We start from the raw sequence: 26,546 nt of genomic DNA, 5'->3' as shown, positions 1-26,546 counted from the left end.
CCACATTAATTCTTCCTCTTAGGTACATAACTCAACAGAAAATTGTTTTTTCTAATAATACTTATCATTACCATGGAAGAAATACAAAGGAGACGTGACTGGACTCCTGTAGATAGTTTAACAACATATCTGCCATGATCATATGTTTCTTGAGTAATAATATTAACATTATCCATTCTATATAAGAAATAAAAAGTGCCATCATGTTTGGGGACCAAATAATTTATAGAATAACTACTAATCTATTCTGGAGCATGTAAGCTTCAGTACCATGTCAATTTCAACCTCACTTCTAAAAAAAGTCATTAATTCAAAGAACTATTAAAAGTTCAAGAGATAAATTAAATGTCAAATGGTTGCTATATCCAAATATGATTAAAAACTCTTAGAAAGACCATGGCTTTTTTTTTTTCTTTTTAAGAGCAGGGCTTAATTTACAGTATTTTGCCCAATATAGAAGGCTTTAATTTATCTGATAATGATTGGGTGAAACCATCACCTCTCACCTTCTGTCCCCACTCCCAATTCCCTCACTTCTAAAGCCACCATTTATTTATCAGTAATGTGGTTACTTTGTGGAAGTAACTCAATCTATCTGAGATGACGATTTACAGAGGTGGACAAAAATCATGTAATTTCAGGTACAAAGAACTTAGATGTTACCTTCAACAGAAAAGAAAGTTAAAGTATTTGCTTGACCTTTTGAACGTAGTGTTGCTCTTTTTTCTTCTTCATTTTTAAGTTTCACAGGAGGTCACAGTTCTATAAAACTTAGCCAAGACGTATAGGAAATCAAAAAGTTCTTATTAGAAGATGTCAACAATGCCAATTTTCTGCCAGATGGATGGAGACTTGATTTAAGTAGGTTTTTTTACCACTTTGGAAGAGGGGAGGGGCAGACATGGGCACCTTTCCATTCTGCGTAAACAGCAACTCTCTTCTTTTATTATCAATGCTGTTATACTGGGCGTGGGCTCTCTGAGGGGCATAAAAAACTCTGGTCTGGCCTTACATTTCATTCAAACTGCCCTGGGCTGGCATGAAAGAGCATGACACCCAAGCAAGCAGTAAGGCGGCAACTCACGGAAAGCATTAGGCAGAAAGAAGAGGTTTTTCTCCCTTTTGCTGAGGACAAAGATGCTTCAAGGCGAGGGGAAAAACAACAAATGTGTGATATGGAAATATCCTATCTCCTTAAGGTGAAGAAAACAAAAATAAGTAACGAAAGGTGACATTTTTACTTTAAAAAATTCCAAGTTTCTCAAAAATATATGTTAGAAATTTATATAAGGGTGAGGAAATTTTGAAAACATTTTTTCCTTTCATCGGGGAAAAATTATAACAAAATTAAATGAGAGCAATGGATGCTTTGCACAAAGTTTTGTGTTCAGAAAATATTGCTCATTAAAAATGACATCTTAGGCAAATGGTGGTTCTGTTCAATTTTGCTTAGACAAGCTTTTTCATTTTGCTTAGGAGAATAATTCATCTTTTTAATAGCTATGCTCCTTGAGTAGGCTACTGTTTATGCTGATATCATAAAAGCAAATAATAATTTGTGCCATAATTTGAACAGTTCACTCAATTGTCATAAAGCCTAAATGAACTAGGAGTCCGAAGGTTTTTCCATTAAAACCTCACACTTTCCACCTAGTCTCTTGTTTTGTGTTCTTTTTTTCCCCACAGAAAACAAAAAACAAAACCTCTCATGCTTTATCAAAACTACAACATAGAACTAGTGAACAGTTAGGATGGTTCTGTAAGAAAACATAACGTAGAGAATTTGAATTTAGGCTTTAACTGTTTAGAATGTTCTATTTAACATCTTAATAGACAGTAACTCAAGCATTACAAACTTACATACTCTCATTAGGGTGGTTATGATTCGAGTTGCCATTTATATTTTTGTATTCAGAGATTATGAACTTGATTTTTTTAAAAGACTATTCATGACTGATATAAAAGATCAGTCCCCAATAAATTAGCTAAAATCTGTTAAATATAAATGGGTAAAATAAGATCACTGCAAAGCAAAGTTTAAAGACTTAGAGAGCTTTGGCTGAGACCATGGAGACCAAGTCTTAGACTTCACACTGCTAATGCTTAATGGCGTATTTTTTTTTTAAAGATTTTATTTATTTACTTGACAGAGAGAGACACAGCGAGAGAGGGAACACAAGCAGGGGGAGTGGGAGAGGGAGAAACAGGCTTCCTGCGGAGCAGGGAGCCCGATGCGGGACTCGATCCCAGGACCCTGGGATCATGACCTGAGCCGAAGGCAGATGTTTAACGACTGAGCCACTCAGGCGCCCCTTCATGGCATATTTTGTCCCTTAGATTGCCTCCCCTAGAAATACTTATTAAAGTTGGAAAAATCAAAATAGTTTTTCCTTAGCACATGAGATAATGCAGAGGCCCTTCTTTCTTTCTTTTTTTTTTTTTTAAGATTTTATTTATTTGACAGAGAGAGAGATAGAAGAGCACAAGCAGAGGGAATGGCAGAGGGAGAGGGAGAAGCAGGCTCTGCACTGAGCAGGGAGCCTGATACGGGACTTGATCCCAGCACCCTGGGATCATGACCCGAGCCGAAGGCAGACACTTAACCATCTGAGCCACCCAGGCGCCCGGCCCTTCTTTCTGACTTAAAAACCAACCAACCAACAAAAACAAAAGCCCAAGCAACAAATAAAAAGCCCTGTTTGCCCAAACAAGCAAAATGTGAACAAAACAGATGAAACCTCCGAGTCCTCTATTTGTAAATGTGTATTCACAGGCTGCAGTTCAGAGGGAAAACCCAAACAATTTCAAATTCATGGACTGACTACAAGGACCCGACACACTTACTCCAGGGCAGGTGAGTAATATTTGATGAGGAAGTCTAAGCTCTGGTGGAGATTCAGTGGATAGTCCTGACCAGATCTTATAGGATACTTGTGAGACACCACAGAAATTAAAGAACAGATGGGTCCTCAAAATAATTATTTGAAGAAAAGCCCACACTTCCTCAGAAGCCAAAAACACATAAAACTCTATTCCACATAAGAAATACTGACTTTAGGTTCCCACAGGACTTATAGGACGTACAGCACAAGGTAAGTTTTTAAGACTAAAGTCACCTCTAATCTTAAGGAATTCAAAACAAAGGGATAAAGGTAGATAGATAAAAGAGTATTCTTCAACTTTTCTTCATTGCACAGGGAAATCCCCCTGAGGAATAAGAAAGTTCAGTAAGTTGGAAAATATTTCTAACTTTAACTGTATTTTCCTTTTTTTTTAATTTTTAATTTTTTTAGATTTTAAGTAATCTCTACACCCAATGTGGGGCTTGAACTCACAACCCTGAGATCAAAAGTCACATGCTCCACTGACCGAGCCAACCAGGTGCCTCTGTATTTTCCTTTAAAGCCACATTTTAATATTGATGTAGGTTTCATACAGTTAAAAATGATAAAGATTTTAAGAAGCAACCTTAGCTTTTAGGTAATTCCTTACTCACCTTTATGAACCCTTGTCAGATTGAGCTGTGGATGAAGGATATAATGATTTTGAACCTTAATTTATAGAGAGGCTTTCAAAGCAATGAACGTTTCCTAACTGTGATCTTGTTTAACACAGGGATTATAAACACATCTCCTTTCTCCGTTCTTTACAAAAGCATGCATATTTACCCAAGCTTCAAACCACTCTTTCCTTTGCCATTTCTTATAAACTAAACTTTACTTTTAGTGTCTTTAATGGCAATGCCTGGTTAATAGCAGTGCCTGAAGACAAAAGCTACTTTTCTGGTAAAACTACATTTTTTATCCCACAAGGGCTGAATATTCAAAAGAAACATGGTTGACTTATCAAAAAAGATTTCCAGGTTTATAATCTACTTTATTATAAAAGGAAATAGATTTTTACACACAATTATTTATGGATAACAGAACATTCAGAAAAGTTCAAATTTATCAGTTTGAAAGTATACCTCAATGAAATACTTACTTATAAAAACATACTGCCTTTGCCATGGGAAAATCTGGTGTTTAGTTCTCTAGATTTCTTTATCAGAGCTTTTTTCTGAGCTTCGTCAAACCGATTAACCTTGAGATCTTTATCACGGTCAAATGGTATTCTTTCTTGGGGCTTATTTTTCTCTTCAGCAGCCTTATTCTTTAATTTTTTATGATGAATGTCCATAAGAGATTCTGATCTTTTTGATTCCTTGGGGAAAGCAAGAGAGTAGAAATGAAAATCTTTGTTTGTATAGATTACGGACAGAATATGATCGTGAAGCAAAATGATTAAGCAGTAATGATGAACCTTAAGGAGGACTTTTTACAAACCCTGTCAGGTTTTGCCAAATCCAAGACAGGATCTATGAAGAAGATCTGTATCAGAGGGAAATTCAATTCAACCAAAATGAAGATATCTACTAACTACCATTATTATATAATAGTAATAAAAAAAAAGCAAGACAGAGAGGAAATAAACTTTGAAATAACCACGTGTGGTGTGTCATAATTAGAGTCCAAGCCAAGAACATGGGTGAGAAGGAAGAGCAATTACATTGTCACCGAGGAGCCTGGGTAAAGTGTCATGGATGTGCTGGTCTGTGAAGCCTGAACAGGTGGATAGGAAGGAAAGGGCATGGCTAAGCTGAAGCAGAAACAAGGGCAAACCCAAAAAATAATGGCACAGGAGTGACAAAATTCAAGGCCCGCTCAGGATATCCTGGCATATTCCATAAGCTAAGAGATTTTTGTTCCTTTCAGTTTTCTGTTTTCTCCTACATCCCTCACTTTCTTTCTTCTTAGTTGGGACAGGTGCTCACGGTTTCAAATGTACCTAGTAGGATAAAGTCTGAGCAAAGGCCATTGGTTTCATCAACTAGAGAGTCATTCTAGACCTTCCAGTATTGATTCAAGTACAAGAATGAATGGCCCTGGGATGCCTGGGTGGCTCAGTCCTTGGGCGTCTGCCTTCGGCTTGGGTCATGATCCCAGGGTCCTGGGATCGAGTCCCGCGTCGGGCTCCCTGCTCAGCGGGAAGCCTGCTTCTCCCTCTCCCACTCCCCCTGCTTGTGTTCCCTCTCTTGCTGTCTCTCTATCAAATAAATAAATGAGATCTTTAAAAAAAAAAAAAAGAAAGAAAGAAAAAGAAAGAAAGAAAGAAAGAAAGAAAGAAAGAAAGGCCCTGAGTTAAAGGAGCAGGGAGTGGAATGCATCAGTGGTTCTAGGCAGTATAGACCGGCAGCCTTCAGAGGTGGGCAGACGTGGGCCTGCAGGCTACAGAGAGTGGGGTCCATGTGGTATGGAGGCGTGGATAATTTTAAGGTTATCCACCCACAATGCTCAACTTCTTCATGTACCCTCACTTAAAACTGATTTGCTCCATAAGGCATCTTGTTATCTTGATCTCTCTCTCCCCTTTTATTATAGCCCTTTACCACTTCACAAAGGAGAGGCCTCTCAGATTCTTACTGTAAGAATACTGCCTAGGAGACCAAGTCTCCATGGTTTCAAACAAAAATGTGAAATACTGGCATGGGGAAACTTCCTCTGAGGTACTATAAACCCAGGGAGGCTTTGTGTTCTTCTGTGTCTTTTTTTTTTTAAGACTTTTATTTATGTATTTATTTAGAGAGTAGGAGTGGGGGGGCAGAGGATCTTTTTTTAAAAAGAAGATATATTTATTTATTTGAGAGAGAGAGAGAAAGGGAGAGCAAGCCTGAGCAGAGGGAGAGAATCTCAAGTAGCTTCCCCACTTACTGGGGAGCCTGAAGCGGGGCTTTATCTCACAACCCAGAGATTGTGACCTGAGTGGAAATCAAGTCAGATGCTTAACCGACTGAGCCACCCAGGCATCCTGTTCTGTGTCTTAAACATATTTCTCTTAAGTGTGTGGTATCCCTCAGAAATTGGTGTTTTGGTTTTTGTTCGAATGTTCTGTGCTCAGACTGAATAGAAGGGCACTGGAAGAAAGGGTCGTTTTTGCTTAGCAACCACACCTCTTCCAGGCCCTACCCTGTTAAAGAATGTGTTTGAGAGCAAAGAAGTAAAGAGAGCTTAGTGAAAGCAACACAAGAAGGCACTGGTAAGAAACACTGAAAATGTAGCATCCTATTTCATCCAAGAGACAAACTATCATGCCTACCTCTCTACTTTAGAATTCAGAAGTGTCACTGGAATAATCATCAACACATCTATTTGAATGGAAAAACAAAGCGAGATCTTCTGACAGAAAGTAAGTCTTACTTCGCTGATTTGACAACCAGAACCGACTTTATCAATTAGGTTATGTGGTAGTTATTCTCCATCAACTGAATAAGCTCAATCTGGAGCTATGGGTTTTAACAGAATGTACAAAAGATATCATGTTGGGATGCCTGGGTGGCTCAGTCGGTTGAGGGTCTGCCTTCAGCTCAGGTCATTATCCCAGGGCCCTGGGATTGAGCCCCGCATCGGGCTCCCTGCTCCATGGGAAGCCTGCTTCTCCCTCTGCCTGCCATTCCCCCTGCTTTTTACTCTTCTCTCTCTCTCTCCCCAAAACTCTCTCTCTGGCAAAAAAATAAAAAAATAAAAAAAATCTTAAAAAAAAAAGATACTGTATTAGTTAAGTACGTATTTGAATTACCACTACTTCCATTTTCCTAATCCCTCTCATTCATTTCATAAATCTTGGTAAAATCTTTTAGAAACAAATTTATTTGCATGTCAAGTGCTTTCCAATTCTTTTTTTTTTTTAAAGATTTTATTTATTTATTTGACAGATAGAGACACAGCGAGAGAAGGAACACAGGCAGGGGCAGCGGCAGAGGGAGAAGCAGGCTTCCCGCAGAGCAGGGAGCCCGATGCGGGGCTTGATCCCAGGACCCTGGGATCATGACCTGAGCTGAAGGCAGATGCCCAATGACTGAGCCACCCAGGCGCCCCTCCAATTCTCTTTTTTTTAAAAAAAGATTTATTTATTTTAAAGAGCGAGCAAGCGTGAGGTGGGGAGGGGCAGAAGGAGAGGGAGAGATACTTGTCAATATAATCATACAAGATTTTCAAGAGTAAGAGACTTTCATTATGATAAAATTCTGTGGCAGAAGAGAAAGAAAATTATGAATTCAAGGAGAAAAAGAGATGAAATAAAATTTCCAAATGTTACAGAAGTGCTTGTTCAGGTATATTTTTTAATGGATAATAACTGATATTGAATTGCTATGGCACTTGGATTCCATTTGAAACATTTAACAGAGTAATGCCCTATAAAATACATTTTTGGTAACTATTGAAACTTACAATAAAAATTTTTAGATGTGAAGGATAAAGGTTTCTTTTAGGGGTTACCAAGCAAAAACACCTGAAGACTGCTGGTCTCCACTCCTGACTGACTGAAAAGAAATACAGATTCCTGAGCCCCATCGTAGATTTCGCCAATCTAAATTGCTAACTGTGAGTCTCAGAAACCCGTGCTTTTAAAAATCACCCAGGTTCTCAGATAGGTGACCCACCAGATGTGGAACCTGCTATGTAGATCATTCTTTCTGATGACTGGGTATTAATAGAGAGGAGAGGGAAAGCAACACAAAGGACATGAAGGGCAGGGTTAACTGGATGATGAGGAACTATAATGTAACAGAATTATGTATGAATGTATAAATATAAGAAAGCCATACGAGAAAACCTTAATCTTTTAGCATCATTTCTCCACATTCTCCCTCCCTTTCTCATGAATGAGAAAATACCTCATTAATGGGGTAATACGGATGAAGGTAGACAGGCTATCAAGAATTGGAAGGGGAAAGGCGTGAAGATCTAAGAAGGTGCTAGAGAAAACAGAGAACAGAGGAGATGCATGAAGATGTGAAAAAGAATGAAGCCGTAGAGGCCCTACTTCACCTAGAGCTACTACTGAGGAACAGGATTGATACTGATGATCAAAACTACACAAAAGGATGGGGGCGCCTGGGTGGTGTAGTCAGTTAAGTGTCTGACTCTTGATTTCAGCTCAGGTCATGATTTCAGCGTTGTGAGATCAAGACCCCAGTCAACTTGCTCTTCCTCTCCCTCTGCTCCCCCATCCCTCTCTTACAAACAAATGTACTGTACAAAAGGTAACAAAAGCAAACAAAAATGGAGAAATAAAGATAGCAGGTTTCAATTTACTGATCCCCTATATTAGTAAATTAAATATCAATAAAAAGAGGAATACATTAAACCACTGGACTACTACAATCAATTCAAACAATTCAAGTGCTCAAATTTGTTATGATAAATGAACTGTTTTATCTGCACCTTCAGGGATACTGTTTCAGCATAACTTGCACATTGTGACACCCATGACCAAACCAATGCTGGAGCTATAAAAAAAATAACGAAAACAACCAGAAACAGTTCACTAAAAATCACCCTGAGGACAATTCATGTACAGAGCAATTTGCTAAATGACCAATTTCTGATTTACCAAATTTAATCATTTAACAAAATGTGTGTTTTATAACAATTTATAAAAGCCAGGGCAATTTGTTTAGAATGAGATAATTTTTTAGCTGCTTTTGAAAATTCATGCTAAGAGTCTAGTTCTTTGGGTTTTTTTTGTCTTCATGTCTTAATGTCTTAATTAAAGAGTGTTTGATTAATCCAAACCAAGAGTTAGAGGGTGGTTTTTAAGACCATTACTGTTTTGAAAAGTAAATCTTGTGAATAAAATTTCAGCACAAGATTATAACTCTAATCTTTTCGGCATATTTTTAAAATTTATTTTATTTTATTTTAGATAGAGAGGGCGAGACAGAGTGTGCAAAGGGAGCTGGGGGAGGGGCAGAGAGAGAATCTTAAACAGGCTCTAAGCCCAGCACAGAACCCAACTTGGGGCTAGATCTCAGGACCCTGAGATCAGACATGAGCCAAAATCAAGAGTTGGATGCCTAACCGACTGCGCTACCCAGGCGCCCTTTGATGCATCTTAAAGTAAACTGCAGACATCATTACAGATATCCCTAAGTACTTCAGCATTCATTTCATTAGCTCGAATTCAATATTTATTCACAATTTTTTCCTTCAAGGTAAATTAACATACAATGAAATGCACAAATCTTAAGTGTTACATTCACTGAGTTTTACAATACAAAATCTTATCAAAATCTGGAACATTTCTATCACTGAGAACACTTTGCCCCTTCCTGGTCAATGCCCACACCCCCCTCCAACAGCCAGTATTCTGATTTTTTTCAACCACAGACTCATTCTGCTTAATGTAGAGCATCACATAAACGGAATGGTGCAGTATTTCCTTGTACATACTTCCTTGTACTCAGTGTAATGACTTCGAGACTCATCCAAGTTGTTCCATTTATTTGTAATTGGTTCCTTTTTATTGGTGAGTAGTATTTCACTGTATTCAGTTTTTCTTTCTCTTATTGATTAACATCTGAGCTGTCCACAGAATGTTGCTAATATGAATAAAGCTTCTATGAACATTCTTGTAGAAGTCTTTTTTCTTTTTCTTTTTTTTTAAAGATTTATCCATTTATTTTGCGAGAGTGAGAATGAGAGAGAGAGTACATGAGGGGGGGAGGGCCAGAGGGAGAAGCAGGCTCCCCGCTGAGCAGGGAGCCCGATGCAGGACTCGATCTCAGGACTCCAGGATCATGACCTGAGCTGAAGGCAGTCGCTTAACCAACTGAGCCACCCAGGCGCCCAGAAGTCTTTTTTTTTTCAATGTGCAAATCTTTTTTGTTAATTTAAATTCAGTTAATTAACATATAGTATATTATTAGTTTCACAGATAGAGTTTCTTTTTTTTTTTTTTTAAGATTTTATTTATTTATTTGTCAGAGACACAGAGAGAGAGTACAAGCAGGGGGAGTGGCAGGCAGAGGGAGAGGGAGAAGCAGGCTTCCTGCAGAGCAGGGAGCCTGATGTGGGACTCGATCCCAGGACCCCGGGATCATGACCTGAGCTGAAGGCAGACGCTCAACTGACTGAGCCACCCAGGCATCCCGAGGTAGAGTTTCTTGTAGAAGTCTTTTTGAGAACATTAAAAATAAAGCATATTCAAGTCTTTGTGTGGACAAGTTTTCATTTGCCTTGAGTAGATAGATGCCCAAGGATGAAACTCTAGGGTCACGGGGTAGATATATGTTTACTATAGGAAATGCCTATTTGGAAAAAGGCCCAGCTTATTGATCTTTAGCTATTCTTTTCTAACAGAACTCACTAGGGCTCTAATTTTGCCTCTAAGTATCACCTGATAGTGCACTGCACATATTTTTGACATGTGGTATTTTTGTGTTATTCACATCTACGTATTTTCTAACGTCCATTATCATGTTGTCTTTCATGCAAAATTTAAATTCTGAATTTTTCTAACTTCCAGTTGTACAAGGCTTTTAAATTATTCTGAATTTAACTTAAATTCCTTATAGTCAGGGAACATGGTTTTAATGACAGTAATTCTTTCAGTTGTGTTGAGATTTGACTCTAAAGCTGGTCAGTTTTCATAAATGTTCCATTGTGGGTTGAGTTTTGGTCAGTTTCAAAAAATGTTTCATGTATGCTTCACTGTTTGTGTACTGGTCTACATATGTCCAAATAATCATGCTAAAAATATTTTTAATGCTTATGGAACTTTTCATTAACTAATACACTGGGAACAGAGGTAATTTTCCTTAAACACTTGAACACTGCAGGGGCCAAAGGGTTTAGTGATTTACATTTAGCTGGACCACTCACCAGTTTTTGTTTTTTTAATGCAAGAGAATATAATGAAATAAAATGTCAAATGAATACTGTTTATAAATTTAGATCAAACTGTATCTTAAAAACCATTTTTCTCCCATATTTAAATCCTCATATTGAACATTCCAAATCTGCTTATAATTTAAAATATGAACTGAGGATCTCTAGGAGTTAGTGGGGCTCTTGCTTTCTTTTGTTGTTTTTGTTTAGTTTTTATGCCATAATCATAAACTTAACTCTGCAATCCAGCTGGACTTGGAAGGGGAGAGAGGAAAACATGGAACCCATAGCACTGCAGCGAGAGCACAAAGATTGTTGGATATTTCGAGCAGATTGAGTGAAAGGGGGCTCTCCTGAGCTACAGAAGGAATGGTCTGGTAGTTAAGGTAAAATATAAGTCAAATTTATCAGATTTGTCTACAGTCAGCAATAGGGATCTTAGTGATCTTGCTGGTCTTGCCGTTCCTGGCCCCAAACTGCTCCACGGCTTGCACAGAATTCCTGCCCTCTCTCACCTTGCCTGAGACCATTGGCCTGCCATCCAACCACTCAGCGTGGGCAGTGCCGATGAAAACCTGGGAAGTGTTTGTGTGGGGTCCAGCCTCTGCCATGGACAAGATGCCAGGACCCGTGTTCTTCAGGACGAAATTCTCATCGTAAATTTCTCATGGATGGACCGGCCGCCAGTGCCAGTACGGTGTGTGAAGTCCCCAGCCTGGCACGTAAGTGCCGGAATGATCCTGCAAAAGCGGGCACCTTTATCACCAAATCCTTTCTCCCCAGCGCTCAGAGCACGAAAGTTCTCTGCAGTCTCTTTGGAACTTGATCTGCAAACAGCTTGAAGGTGATGCGGCCTGAGGGCTCCCCGTCCACCACAACTTCAGAGAATGCGGTGGGACTGACCATGGCTGGGTGGTGCAGGCAGCTTGGCGGAGGTGGGGGGGGCACATGGCTGCAAGACCAGGGCTCTTGCTTTCTGATCATCTGTTACTAATCTCTACAAGTTAAATTTCTAGGGGCGTCTGGGTGGCTCAGTCGGTTAAGCGGCTGCCTTCGGCTGGGGTCATGATCCCAGGGTCCTGGGATCGAGTCCCGCATCGGGCTCCCTGCTCAGCAGGGAGCCTGCTTCTCGTTCTCCCTCTGCCTGCCTACTTGTTCTCTCTATCTCTCTGTCAGATAAATAAATCAAATCTTTAAAAAAAATTAAATTTCTAATATATGACTGAAGTAAATAAAATAAAAACTGAAAAGATTACATGAATACATTAAAAAATCCTATAATAAGGATTTTATATAAATATATATAACACAACAGAGTGGACTATTTCTCAGGGCAGATGTACAGAGAAAGACTGAGGTAAAAAGGAAGACATATAAAAGAAAGAGAAAAAATATGGGAAGAACACTGTAGGGAAAAAAAAAAAGCGTAGGGGCCCCTGGGTGGCACAGTCGGTTAAGCATCTGACTCTTGGTTTTGGCTCAGGTTGTGATCTCAGGGTTGTGGGATCAAGCCCCAAGTTGGGCTCCGCGCTCAGTGCGGGGTCTGCTTGGGATTCTCTCTCTCCCTCTCTCTCTGCCCCTCCCATCATGCATGCTCTCTCTCAGATAAATAAATCTTTTATTTTTATTTTTTTTTAAAGATTTTATTTATTTATTTGATAGAGACAGAGACAGCGAGAGCAGGAACACAAGCAGCGGGAGTGGGAGAGGGAGAACAGGCTTCCCGCCGAGGAGGGAGCCCGATGTGGGACCCGATCCCAGGACCCTGGGATCATGACCTGAGCCGAAGGCAGATGCTTAACGACTGAGCCACCCAGGCGCCCTCAAATAAATAAATCTTTTAAAAAACAACAACAAAACTTATGACCACTCTGTTAAAAAAAAAGAAAAGCTTATATATTTTATTCTTACTTACATTGTATGAGGATACCTGCTCAGCCAATCTCTTTTCCCTTCCTGACAATATATGTTCTTCATCCTTCTTATTGAATGACTTTCTTGCTTCTTGTGTTTCCTGAAGAATGAACATAGGTAACACATTACTGAACCATATAGTTAAGAAAAACTAAAAAAGAAATACTATTATTTCTACTCATATTGAGTAATAAAAGACTAAACTAAGATTGTTGAATCTTTTCCCACTAGGAATATATATACATATAGATGATAAGGGATCAGTTCGTGTTCTACTTCATGATTTTCTTGAAAACAAGAAAAAAACCTATACAATCAACTAACTGGAAGAAATCACTTATTTATCGAACTCACAAAGGAGTTTGACAAACAATGATGAAATGTAGGAGAGAAAATTAGGCTTTAAAAGAAATCTTACAGGGGCGGCTAGCTGGTTCAGTCAGTAGAGCATGTGACTCTTGATTTTGGGGTTTTAAGTTCGAGCCCCACAGTGGGTACAGAGATTACTTAAAAACAAAATCTTAAATAAAAAAAAAAAGAAATCTTACATTATCTGTTTTTAAAACTAGTAAAACCACTTTTAAGGGAAAAAATAAAGAGAAAAGGTTTAAAAAGTCTGGAAAAGAAATAATAAAACTATCTTTATTCACAGATGACATGATTGTTTATATAGAAAACTCCAAAGCATCTACAAAAATACTCCTGGAACTAATAAGCAAGTACACCATAGCAAGGCTGCAGGATACAAGGTTAATATACAAAATATACCCGCAATGAACAACTGGAATTTGAACTTAAAAAAAAAAATTAACAATAGTGCATACACAAGATGAAGTGCTGAGGTAGATTTCCAACAAATCTCAAAGCGTATTTTTAAACTGTTGTTATCTGCTTAAGAAAACCAAGGAGGTCATCTACAATTTTTATCTTAATAATGTACAAAACGGGCACCTGGCTTGCTCAGCTGGTAGAGCATGTGACTCTCAATCTCAGGGTTGTTGAGTTCAAACCCCACATTGGGCGTGGAGCCTACTTAAAAAAAAATTGTACAAAACAATGCTGTATTTAATAAAGTACTGTTAAAAACACAGGAATAGCTCAGCTCTTATTTTCTCATAAAAATTTTCCTAGAAAACAGATGCTTTCATTTATAAATCTTAAGGAAAAAATGATGTTATGGTAAGAGAGAGATAAAAACCTATATTAAGAGTTAATCTAGTCAAGACTGGGAGGTGAGGATATGATAGATGTCAGTCAATTTATATTGAACACTTCCATTTTTTTCTAAAGAGCAATCTTACTTCTTTTAGGCCATTTTGGCTAAGTGAATGTGAGAACTTAGTAGCATGGGAGATTATGCTGGGAAGTCAAATATTAAAAAAGAAAGATGAGTAGAAGGAAAAAAATACATGGAAATAAATGAAAATGAAAACACAATGGTCCAAAACCTTTGGAATGAAGCAAAAGCAGTCCTCATAGGGAAGTGTCTAGCAATACAGGTCTACCTCAAGAAGCAAGAAAAATCTCAAATAAACAACCTAATCTTACAACTAAAGGAGATAGAAAAAGAACAAAAAAATGAAGCCTAAAGCTAGCAGGAATAGTAAAGATTAGAGTAGAAATAAATGACAGAAACTAAAAAATAGTAGAACAGATCGATGAAACCAGGAGCTAGTTCTTCAGAAAAAAAAAAATTTAATAAAATTAATAAACCTCTAGCCACACTTACAAAAGAACACAGAAAGGACCCAAATAAACAAAATCATGAGAGAGGAGAAATAACAACCAACACCCCAGAAATACAATCATAAGAGAATATTATGAAAAACTATATGCCAACAAATTAGACAATCTAGAAGAAATGGATAAATGCCTAGAAACATATAAAATACTAAAACCGAAGCAGGAAGAAATAGAAAAGATGAACAGACTGATAACCAGCAAAGAAATTCGATCAGTAATCAGAAACTCCCAACAAACAAAAGTTCAGGACCAGGTAGATGGCTTCACAGAGAATTCTACCAAACATTTAAAGAAGAGTTAAGACCTATTCTCAAAAAAATAGAAAAAAAAAACCTTTCAAATTCATTCTATGAGGCCGGCATTACCCTAATACTAAAACCAGATAAAGATACCCCTAAAAAAGAGAACTACAGGGGTGCCTGGGTGGCTCAGTCAGTTAAACATCCAACACTTGATCTCAGCTCAGGTCTTGATATCAGGGTTGTGAGTTCAAAGCCCTGCGCCGGGCTCTGCGCTGGGCATGAAGCCTACTTAAAATAAGTTAAAAAATAAAAAAAGGTGAGAACTACAGGCCAATATCCCTGGTGAACATAGATGTAGAAATTCTCAATAAAATACTAGCAAACCAAATCAAACAATACATTAAAAAAATCATTCACTATGATCAAGTGGGATTTATTCCTGGGTTGCAAGGGTGGTTCAATATTTGCAAATTAATCAATGTGAGACATCACATTAATAAAAGAAAGGATAAGAACCATATGATCATTTCAATAGATGCAGAAAAAGCATTTGACAAGGTACAACATCCATTCATGGTAAAAATCCTCAAAAAAGTAGGTTTAAAGGGAACATAACCTCAACATAATAAAGGCCGTATATGAAAAAAACCATAGCTAAGATCATCCTAAATGGGGAAAAACTGAGAGCTTTTCCTCTGAAGTCAGGAACACTACAGGGATGTCTACTCTCACCACTTTTATTTAACATAGTACTGGAAGTCCCAGCCATAGGAACCAGACAACAAAAAGAAATAAAAGGCATCCAAATTGGCAAGGAAGAAGTGAAACTTCCACTATTTGCAGACGACATGATACTCTATATAGCAAACCCAAAAGACTTCACCAAAACACTGCTGAACTGATAAATGAATTCAGTAAAGTCACACAGAACAAAAATCAATGTACAGGAATCTGTTGCATTTGTATACACCAATAATGAAGCAAGAGAAAGAGAAATTAAGGAATCAATCCCATTTACAAATGTACCAAGACCAGTAAGATACCTAGTAATAAACCTAACTAAAGTACTCTGGAAACTATAAAAGGTTGATGAAAGAAATTCAAGATGACACAGAGAAACAGACATTCCAGGCTCATGGACTGGAATAACAAATATTGTTAAAATGTTCATACTACCCAAAGCAATCTACACATTTAATGCAACCCCATCAAAATACCAACAGCATTTTTCAGAGCTAGAGCCAGTAATCCTAAAATTTGCATGGAACCACAAAAGACCCCAAATAGCCAAAGCAACCTCCAAACAGAAAAAGCTGGCGGCATCACAATTCCGGACTTGAAGCTCTATTACAAAGCTGTCATGATCAAAACAGTACAGTACTGGCACAAAAATAGACACATAAATCAATGGAACAGAATAGAGAGCCTAGAAGTGAACCCACAAGTATATGGTCAATTAATCTTCAACAAAGCAGGAAAAGAATACCCACTGGGAAAAAGGACGTTTCTTCAACAAATGGTGTTGGGAAAACTGGACAACATGCAAAAGAATGAAACTGGACCACTTTCTCACACCACACACAAAAATAAAATAAAATTGGATTCAAGACCTAAATGTGAGGCCTGAAACTCTAAAAATCCTAGAAGAGAACACAAGCAGTAACTTCTTTGACATTGGCCTTAGCAACTTCTTCTAGATATGTCTCCTGAGGTAAGGGAAACAAAATAAAAAATAAACTACTGGGACTACCTCAAAAATGAATAGCTGATACCGATACTATATAGTTTATGCCATAAATAAAGTCTGTGGTACTATATACTTAATATAGTATAGCATAAAGTTTAAGGAGTATTAATAATCCCTTTATGAGTTCACGATAAAACTGAGCAAAACACTTTCTGTACTGAAAAGGATCTAAAGAACTCAAACACAGGGCCTAAAATCACTGTGTTGTCTAATTTCCATTTGCTCCATTTTCTGTGATATTGTCCTCTGAAGAAGACTCCCTGCATATCTGGCTGTAGGCTAGACATCTATTTACCGATAATGAGGAACAGAAGGACAGAGAAAAGCACAACTAAATGTAGGCATGATTAAATCCATGTAAACAAGGGAATGTCTTTTTTGAAACAATCTTAAAGGCTAATTATAAAAATGCCAATACGTTATTTTTATAAAACACCAGTTAAGAAAGAGTAGACAGGCACTCCAGCACCAGTCATCCAAAGTGTGCAGCTCACTTCCACATCTCCTCTTTTGTGGCCTCCTCTGCTGTTATAGAAAGGTCTAGAATAGAATTATTGTTCATTACTTACCAGTCCTCTAATTCCAGAAAAGTTGACCTCATAAAAGTTAGTTTCTCCCTCTAGAAAATGAAGTCAATAAGTCCATGTCTCTGGGTTTTCTTGAGATTTAAATGAGACAGTTCACTGGGACATATTAAGCAATTGGTGTCACTTTCATTATTTTCTTTCAGGGGGAAATCTGTATTTTCCCTTTGGAATCATAATTTTAAAAGTAGTACCCTGAAATAATTATGCTTTATCCCTTTTCAAAATAGAGCAGACATGGGCAGAAATACATGAACAAACAAACCCTCTCACCTTGGCTTGCCTCTCCCTGTCCGCTGGGGTGTCTGTCCAGACTGATCGATCTCCAGATCTGTCATCGGCTCTTCTCTTAAAAGTTCTGGGCCCAAGACCAAAGTCTTTCATTTCTGGAGGAAGCTCAGTCATCCATGATTCTCTTGTCATTGGTTTAGATGAATCCTTTAGGAGAAATAAAAAGCCAAAAAAAAAAAAGAAAAAAGGTAGACTGGACAGTGTGTGTGTGTGTGTGTGTATGTAAAATACTCTGTAAGTGGCCATGTTTCTCAGTTGAGGCTTTAAGGTTAAAAAATACACTTTAAGAGAAAGAATTCAATATAAAGGATTGATACTTTGTCATATATGTTACAAATACCTTCATCTAATTTATTATTTTTTCCACTCTGTTATGTTTTGCCATACAGAAATTTTTAGATAGGCAAATCTGCCAGTCTTTTCCTTTTCCAGCTTCTGGGTTACTTTGCTCCTAAATTTTCTTTATATACATTCGTGCATGTATTTTCTTTCATGTCTATTTTTAAAATTTAGATTTTTAATCCATTTAGCTTAGCTCTCAGAGTATAGTCTCTTTAAAACTTACATTGTCTCCTTTGGTCAGTTTTTCTTTCATTCGCTGGGCCCTTTTTTCAAACTCTGTTGTGACGCTATAGTTAACTGGTCCTTTTGCAGGCATTGGTCCAACAATGTCCTCATCTTCACTGCTGTCGGTTTCCTTCTGAAATAAGACATTACCTTTAAACCAGGAACAGAGCCACAGCTTATAGAAAATGATACTAAATTACTTAAAATTTCTCTGAAGCTGAATACCTAGAGACACTAAAACAAAAAAGCAAACAATGCACTGCTGGCTAATCACTGAGCAATGAGGACTTTTTCTTCGCCTTCCTTAAGTACACAGTACTTCCTCGTACTTCCTATGACAAATACACGTAATGTGGATTGTCTCCACCCTCCCATTTCCATGGCAGACCTCATTAAATTATTTCAGTTTTCTTCCCGATGGACACAGATGTGGCCTCACAATTCCTCTCAATGTAATAGTCCAGGTAATTATTACTAGTTGGTTGGAGATGACAAAAGTTGAAACCATTTTCATTCCTGGTACAGAAAAAGCTCTTTGGAATAAGACATACACAAGTAAGATGTTCTTGGAAGCTCTATGAGCCTTCATGACTCAGCACAGTGCACGGAGATACAAATGCTTGCAACAGTCCACAAATACTGGCCCAAATGAGTTAACTTCGTTCCCAAAGCACCCCCTTTATCCTAAAGACCTAACAGTATTGTAATAAGTGAATTGAATTTGTTCTCAAGCAATCATTTGAATAAAGGGTTTAAATGTAAGACTCTGTTAAATGCTATATACTCTAGGGCTTCAAGCAGTCCTTGTTCTCAAGGAGGAGACAGGTTAAGATAAACAACAATAAGACATCTGTCCTCCAGCTCTGACGAGCAGCTTCTTGCTCGTCTTTTTTCAAACTATCAGGATCAAGTTCATTTGTGTTGTTTACATTTTCCCCACAAGCTACTCAGTGGTAACTATCTGTGGTTTCTTCTCTGCACCCTTAACCCAATTGCTATTGGTACAAATAATTAGATAATTACATGTTATCTCTTGGCTTACTCTAAATCACTCACACACACACATACACCCACTTTAACTATGGACTTTGGTATACAATGCATCATTTGATCCTTATAACAACTGTGAAAAGGCATAATTATTCCTATTTTCTTTTCTAGGAAACCTAGGTTTGGAGAAGTATATTTAGAAAGGTTAAACAACTTGTTCAAGGTTATAAAACTGGTATTTAAGATGAAAATATTCTAAGATTAAGAGTATGTTTTCTACTTACACTAGAGAATCCCCTATTTTTTTTTTTATTTCAACTGTTAATGTTTAACCTTAAGTGTTTATAGCTCACCTCTACAAAGGTAAGCTCTTTGATGTCAAAGATACTATCTTAAACATATTCATACCCCTTACAAAATAATACTTGGTGACATAAAATGAAGAAATATAAAAGATACAATGAACTTTTACAAGTATAAGAGGCATGACATTAATATAGTATTAAAGTGTAAGATGATGGGATAAGCAAATGTTGTTTTTACTTCCATCTAACAAGAGATGATTTTATAAAAATAGAATTCGGCATATCTTGCACATCTTGGTAGGATGATGAGTGGAATTTTTAGAAACAGAGATCAAGTAGAGTGTTGGGAGTTATAAACTAAGGGAGCAAAATGAAAATCAGGCCCAACACACTAAACTGAAAAAGAAAAACTGGGATCACAATCCAAATCCAATCTAGCTATCTAATCATTTTGGTGTCCTGGTTGAGTTAAATTTTTTTTTTAAAGATTTTATTTATTCATTTGACAGAAAGAGAAACAGCAAGAGAGGAAACACAAGCAGGGGGAGTGGGAGAGGCAGAGGCAGGCTCCCCACTGAGCAGGGAGTCCGATGGGGGACTCGATCCCAGGACTCTGAGATCATGACCTGAGCCAAAGGCAGACGCTTAACGACCGAGCCACCCAGGTGCCCCGAATTAAAAATTTTTTTAAAGGTGAGCTATTTTATCCAGAAGTACAGTAGAAATTACATATCTTACTGATTTATACTGTGGACCGCAGTTAGAACTAGTTTCAAGGCCTCAATTTGCTTTCGTATTAGCATGTGACTTCGGACGTGCTATTTAGCCTTTTTAGGCCTTAGTTTTTTGTCTTTTATTTATATATTTTAAGATTTATTTATTTTAGAGAGAGAGAGAGACGGGGGGGAGCAGAGGGAGAGGGAGAGAGAGAATCCTCAAGCAGACTCCCCGCTGAGCATGGAGCCTTACACGGGGCTTGATTCCAGGACCCTGAGATCATGGCCTGAGCTGAAATCAAGAGCTGGCTGCTTCACTGACTGAGCCACCCAGGAGTTCTGGTTTTTTGTTTTTTAGATCGGGATTATAACAGCTCCAAACAGTAACTACTCTATTTTTAAGAGAACCCATGTTTTGTTCATCCTCTTTGGAGCCATGCCTTTCTCAGGAAACTGGGACTTCTCTTAACTCCTGGGGAAAAATGTTGGTAATTCTTAGCCAATCAATTTGGTTGAATTCCTCTTGCCCAACTGACTAGCCAAGGCGTGGGCATGTGATCCAATTCTGGCGGAGGAAACCCGAGGAGAGGCCTACAGGAAACCTGGAAAGGTGTTCCTTCCTCTACAAAAGGGGCACAGGGTAGGATCATTCCCTCCTCTGTCTGGACATTGGCATGTGCGTGGGAATCTTAGAACTTTGACAGGCTTCCTGCTATAACGAAGGGTCACCCTAAGAGGAATTAACATACTGTAGATGACAGAAAAGACGAAAAAGCTGCAGGCCTGGATATCATTTAGGCTGTTCAATCAACCAATGTAGCATGACCCTAGTTCTATACCTTTTATTACATAAGAAAGACATTTTCCTTATTTTGGGAATATAGATTATATATCACCCGGGCAATTACATAAACAGGCCATTTGCTAACTAAGTAGGTTAAGACAAAGTTCCATTTTGAGTGGGATTTTCTGTTGTTTGCTGCTAAAAGCTTTTTGACTGACACACCATTTCCCAGGATTGCTGTTTCGATTAAATTCAGTTTATGTGGCCTGGGAATATAATTAAGTCATGCAAATACATGTTTATGTTGTGCTTTGCAGTGTCAGGCTTATGGCAATTGCTCAACAAATGCTAACAATTAGTATTATTGTGTATGTCTTAATTTAGGGGTATATGTTGTGAATGAGAGACTAAGAGAAGTCCCTCTTTGAAAAAGGAAAATATGCAACAAAAAGAAGTATTTTTTGAAAAAGGTTTCGTTAGAGGGAAAGGATAAAGCAATTATTCGAAACCGAAAGTACTACCAAGCACAACAGATACACAGTGGGGTGAGCCCTGGTCCACCCTTACCCTCACCTTCTGCCAAGAGAAGTAGAAAATACAGAACAGATACCACCAGGGAATTATATAAACTATCCATCTGTTGTCTAGGTGAATTAGGACAAAATTCCAAGCATGAATAATGCTGAATTATGCTACACTTTTAACAAACTTTTTGGAAAATGTAGTTCCCAACTAACACCCATGTATCCTCACCCAAATTCATCAGCTGCTAACATTTTACCATATTTATCTTTCTTTCCCCATTCCCCTGCCCCTCTGTGTGTGAGGCAGACAGACAGACATATTGGGAATCATCTGAAAGTAGGTTATGGAGAGCATGAAACTTCCTTCCCACTTTCAATGGGCCGCGGTTATATTTCTCCAGGACTCTTCTTGCAGACAGAGTGGAACTCTGAGGCTGTGGGTTTTATTCAGAGACTCAATTCCCCCTCCTCTGCCTGCACAGCCGAAGCTGCAGCTCTGTTCCCCAAGCCCAACTCTAGGGCTATGGCTGGCTTCCCTAAAACCACCCTAGTCCTCTGCTGTGTTTCCTGCCCTAGCTTTGAATTCTCTCAATGTCACTAGCACCTGTAGACTTCCCTTTCTTTTGAGCTTCGCTGCGTATTAACTTTGTTGCTATTTCCCCCCAGCATTTCTTTGGGTTTGTGGCAGGGAGACCCAAGCATGACCTGCCAGCTCAGTCTTCCATGTGCCTGGGGGTACTTCCTCTGGGAATTTATTCTTGTATTTAGCAACCTTGCTAGCAGGATTCCTTATACTTAGACTAAATTTTTCAAAGATACTCTCATGGCATCAGTAGTGAAGATGGTAAGAATAATGACAAGAGCTACTATAAGTTGAAGACCTACTGTTCTGACTTAATCCTTGCAACAACCCTCTAAGATAAGGATAACAACCGGCATGATACTGACATGAAACTAAACTCACCCAGGATTCGAAGCTCCAGTGGCTCTTGCCTTCTCCTTCTTTCCACGCTAACCACACTGGACTTCTTAAACCCCAACTCTCCCTCCCCATACTCTTTTGCCTTCAAAGAAGCTATCTGTACTTTCTGGAACAATCTTTCCTGCCGTCTTTGCTGAGATATCTCCAACTCATCAATCTTTAGACATTTTCTCAAAGACTTTGTCTCATTTCTTCAGATTAGTTTAAAGTTGTCTGTCATGCTTCCACTATATTTTGTCTTGCCTTTGGAACCACTCATAATGTTGGATGTTTGTTTAATGTCTGTATTCTCCACTACACTGCAGGTGTGATTAGCTGGGACTATGTCTAACTTATTCATTCATTCAACAAACACTTCTGAATATAGAGAGAAGACAAAAATCTCTGTCCTCAATGGACTCACATTCTAGGGGGAGAGGTCAACAATAAACAAAAAGAAGCAGTAAAATAAATGGTATCTGAGGTGGTGATAGATGCTCTGGAGAAAATTAAAGGAGGGAAGGAGATAGGAGGGGAAGAGGAGTTAGCAATTTTGAATTAGGAGGTCAGAAACGACCTCATTAAGGTGACATTCCAGCCAAAACGGAAGTTCTGGGAGGCAAGCCACACAGATATCTAGGGGAAGACCATTCTGGAGAGAATTACAGGCATCAATACTCAGGGGTAGGAGCCTGCCCAGCATATGTGAGGAGGTACAGCAAGGAGCACAGTGTGGTCAGATTAAAGTAAGAGAGAAAAGCAGGGAGCTAAAAGGAGACCAGATTGTAGAGGCTCCTGTAAGGGCTTTTTTTATTTTTCATTTAAAAAAATTATTTATTTATTTATTTATTTGAGAGAGAGAATGAGATAGAGCATGAGAGGGGGGAGGGTCAGAGGGAGAAGAAGACTCCCTGCTGAGCAGGGAGCCCGATGAGGGACTCGATCCCAGGACTCCAGGATCATGACCTGAGCCGAAGGCAGTCGCTTAACCAACTGAGCCACCCAGGCGCCCTTCATTTTTTTTTTTTTTTAAGTAATCCCTACACCCGAGGTGGGGCTCAAACTTATGGCCCTGAGATAAAGAACTGCATGCTCTACTGACTGAGACAGCCAGGCGCCCTGGGCTTCGGCTTTTACGCAGAGACAGGAGGAGCAAGTCGACGGCTCTGAGTGTGGGTGACACGATCTGACTTCATTTTATCCGGGCCACTCTAGCCGCTGTGTTGAGAAGGGGTAGCAGAAAAACAAGGGCTAAAGTATCAAGACCAATAAAACAGGTGAAATATGATATTGATTTAGATCAGGGTGGTCGCAAAAATGGCTGGATTGTGGATATCTTTTGAAGGTAGGAACAACAGGATTTGCTGACAGACTCATTTCTGTAACTATGTGCCTGATACATTGTAGGTACTCTATAAGTATCTGTTGAAGGAATGAATAAATGACTCTGAAGTTCATGATCTTAACCACTGTGTTACATTTTCCTTAGTAACAACCTCAGTGTAACTGCTGAATTCTCAGTAGAGATGAATGTACAGGAAGCTACTGTAGAATAATAGATTGAACAGGTGATCCAAAGTCTTAAGAACTGAATTTAAGGGGTGCCTGGCTAGTTCAGTTGGTAGAGCGAGTGCCTCTTGATTTTGGGGTTGTGGATTCAAGCCTGAGTTGAGTGTAGAGATTACTTAAAGATAAATCTTAAAAAAAAAAAAAAAAAAAACTGGGTTTAAGCCTTGGCTTTGATAAGTATAAACTGCAATCTTAGGATCTTGGGTAAGTTACCTAATTTGTTTTTTTTTTTCTTTTTTTTTTTTAGCATCTGTAAGGTGGCAGATCATATCCATTGCATACGGTTGAAGAGAAGATAAAAATAATATCCAACCATAGACAGGGAAAAAGCATTACAAGTTATAAACGACTCTATAATTCTCAGCTATTGTTAAGGACTAGGCCTCTAGGGGCGCCTGGGTGGCTCAGTTGGTTAAGCGACGGCCTTTGGCTCAGGTCATGATCCCGGAGTCCTAGGATCGAGTCCCGCATCGGGCTCCCAGCTCAGTGGGGAGTCTGCTTCTCCCTCTGGCCCTCCTCCCTCTCATGCTCTCTCTATCTCATTCTCTCTCTCAATAAATAAAAATCTTAAAAAAAAAAAAAGGAAAAGGACTAGGCCTCTAACAAGAAAACAGCTTTTATACTTGACTCTCATATCATTTGACCTGTCTTTTCATAAAATCACTTAACTCCCAGCTTCGTTATATACAGACACCAGAGCTGTATAGGTACGAGCTGATTTCAAGGCAAAGATCATTGTCAACAAATTCCTCGGCTTTCTCTTTTTCAGGTCAAATCACAATGATTCTTTAAACTTTTCATCATGTTCTATTTCCTAGCACTTTAAAGCTTCCCTTTAAAGGTAAGGCCTTTAGGTAACACCTTTGTCACCATGTAACTGCCTTATTATTTTTCTAACACCTTGGTTCTGGGACAAGCTTTTGATTTCATCTATCTACCTTTACAATCCTAGATTAATGGGAATAGGATTGCATATTTGTTACATTTGAGCCAAATGGTTACAATTATTGCTCTGTAAAATCTTGAGTTTGCTACATCTTATTCTTTAATCAAAAAATTTCCAAACCTCAGAGTTGAAATATGATGATACTTGTGGTCCTGGATCATCTCTGCCTTTGTCACTTTTCTGTGTAGATTTAATAAAACCAGGTGGTAGTGCAGGACCTATTATAGGCCTGAAAAATAAAATGTACCTTTAACATTCTCCCTGACTTTAAAAAAAGCAGTTTTTAGAATAAAAGATCACAAATATAAAGCCAAATAATAGCAAATGTTGAAAATGAGAATTTTATTTAACATACTATTTTTATTTTATAACCTAGTATTTTCCCACTTAGTAGTATCTTTAAAAAAAATCTAATTTTCTCATTTTTATTTTCTATTTGTTAGTCAATGCTAAGAAACTAAACCAGTAATTCTCAAATCTCTGTGGCAGTGGTGTATACCCACTTCCTAAAATAACTACATTAAAGAAAAATAACAATTTTTTAAAAGTCCTTATTAAGAATTAAAGCCTGTGAAGATCTTTTTCTATTTTGTGCTTTGGCCTTCACTTTTGATCGTCACTGTCCATTGACGCATTCTTCAGGGGCAATCTAATTATAGTCAGAACTCCTTAAGTAGAAATTGAGTTCTAAGAATGTAAACAGCACATGCATACAACAGATGTTGGCAACTTATAGGTTACGTGTGCCAAGGTAGTATAAAAATCTAAACACCATCCTCGCTAATGATCTAATAAATATGTGGAGGTCTACAAGAATGAACGTAAGTCACGCAAGACCTCCAGACAAGGGAAAAGGTGCTGTGCTAACCACATATCAACCAGAGCACCTTTCTGTTTCCTTCAAACAACGCTGGTTGGTATAAGTCACTCCATCTTCTAGGTGAGCAAAATCACGCCCAAGGACATCACAAACTAGTAAGTGGCTGAGCTAGAGTATGAACCCTGGTCTCCTTGATGCCAAAGTTCATTTTCTTTCAAGCTGCCCCACTGCCATATTTCTGCGGAAACAGATCAGTCCAAATGGGAGAAGTGCCTAAAATCTGGGTCTTAAAAAGAGAAAGCCTTACGTCAGGGGAAAAAAATAACAGAGACAAGATATTTTCTCCTTTCTTTTGTGCTTTTTAGTTTCTCCATCCTTTCTTTCATACCAGTGTTTTTCCGAGATGTCACTGTGCCAGGATTACCAACCAGCATGGCACTGAAGTCCTAAGCTGAATTTTCCAGGTTGCACTGTGTTCAACGAGAGCCTCAGACACAAGCTTCTTGGCAGAGAGAAAAACACTACCCAGAATCAGCAGGTCTGGGTTCAGATCCTGGCCATTTTATAGCCAAAATATAACTCTCAAGAAAGAATTTGCTGTACATCTAATAGTGTGTTTTCTTGAAAGGAATGTTATGCCCCAGTGGTCAGCAAATTTTCTGTAAAAGGCCAAATAGGACATTTTAGGCTTTGAGGGCCATCTATAGGGCTCTTAGGCATGACTGTCTTTGTTCTTTAAACGATCCTTTAAAGATTATGCTTGGCTTGGGGGCCATATAAAATCAGTGGAGAGTCTATCTCTATTAATCTAAAAGGACCAAGGTAATATGAAAATTGGAGCTGACGAATGTGATTACAAAGTTTGAATGTAAAAAGTACAATGTACTTTTCTATTTGCTCTTGCGTATTAGTAATAGTGTTCTGGTATAAACAATTTGGTGCGCAACTTCATATCCAGCATTTAAAAATTTTATAATTCTGAGAAGAAGATAGGAATCAATACTTACTATATACTTACTTGGGGCCAGGCATCACGTAAGAGACACACACACACACGTGTATATGTAAATATGAAATCTCAATCATCACAACAGTTTTGAAAGGTACTTGTTGTTATCCTATTTTTCAGATGGC

General features: G+C 38.4%; 1 protein-coding gene across 2 annotated transcripts in view; it reads right to left on the bottom strand.

Moving 5' to 3' along the window:
- Window positions 1-2,612: 2,612 nt before the first annotated feature.
- Window positions 2,613-26,546, bottom strand: part of GPALPP1 (GPALPP motifs containing 1) — a 36,843-nt gene continuing 12,909 nt past the window's right edge. Inside the window, exons 4-9 of one of the 2 annotated variants that reach the window (XM_027590569.2) lie at window positions 24,713-24,821; window positions 17,796-17,930; window positions 17,213-17,377; window positions 12,625-12,723; window positions 3,985-4,203; window positions 2,613-3,207 (exon numbers count right to left, since the gene is read on the bottom strand). In XM_027590569.2, the coding sequence (XP_027446370.1) occupies window positions 3,985-4,203; window positions 12,625-12,723; window positions 17,213-17,377; window positions 17,796-17,930; window positions 24,713-24,821 (727 nt within the window). In that variant the 3' untranslated portion in view covers window positions 2,613-3,207. Of the gene's footprint in view, window positions 3,208-3,297; window positions 4,204-12,624; window positions 12,724-17,212; window positions 17,378-17,795; window positions 17,931-24,712; window positions 24,822-26,546 lie in introns of those variants that run through there. The other variant, XM_027590570.2, reaches the window with a different exon arrangement.

The sequence above is a fragment of the Zalophus californianus genome, chromosome 3, assembly GCF_009762305.2.
Source record: "Zalophus californianus isolate mZalCal1 chromosome 3, mZalCal1.pri.v2, whole genome shotgun sequence".
In the NCBI taxonomy this organism is placed as follows: domain Eukaryota; kingdom Metazoa; phylum Chordata; class Mammalia; order Carnivora; family Otariidae; genus Zalophus; species Zalophus californianus.
The sequence above is the reverse complement of the archived record's forward strand: the minus strand, read 5'-3'. Positions and strand labels throughout refer to the sequence as shown.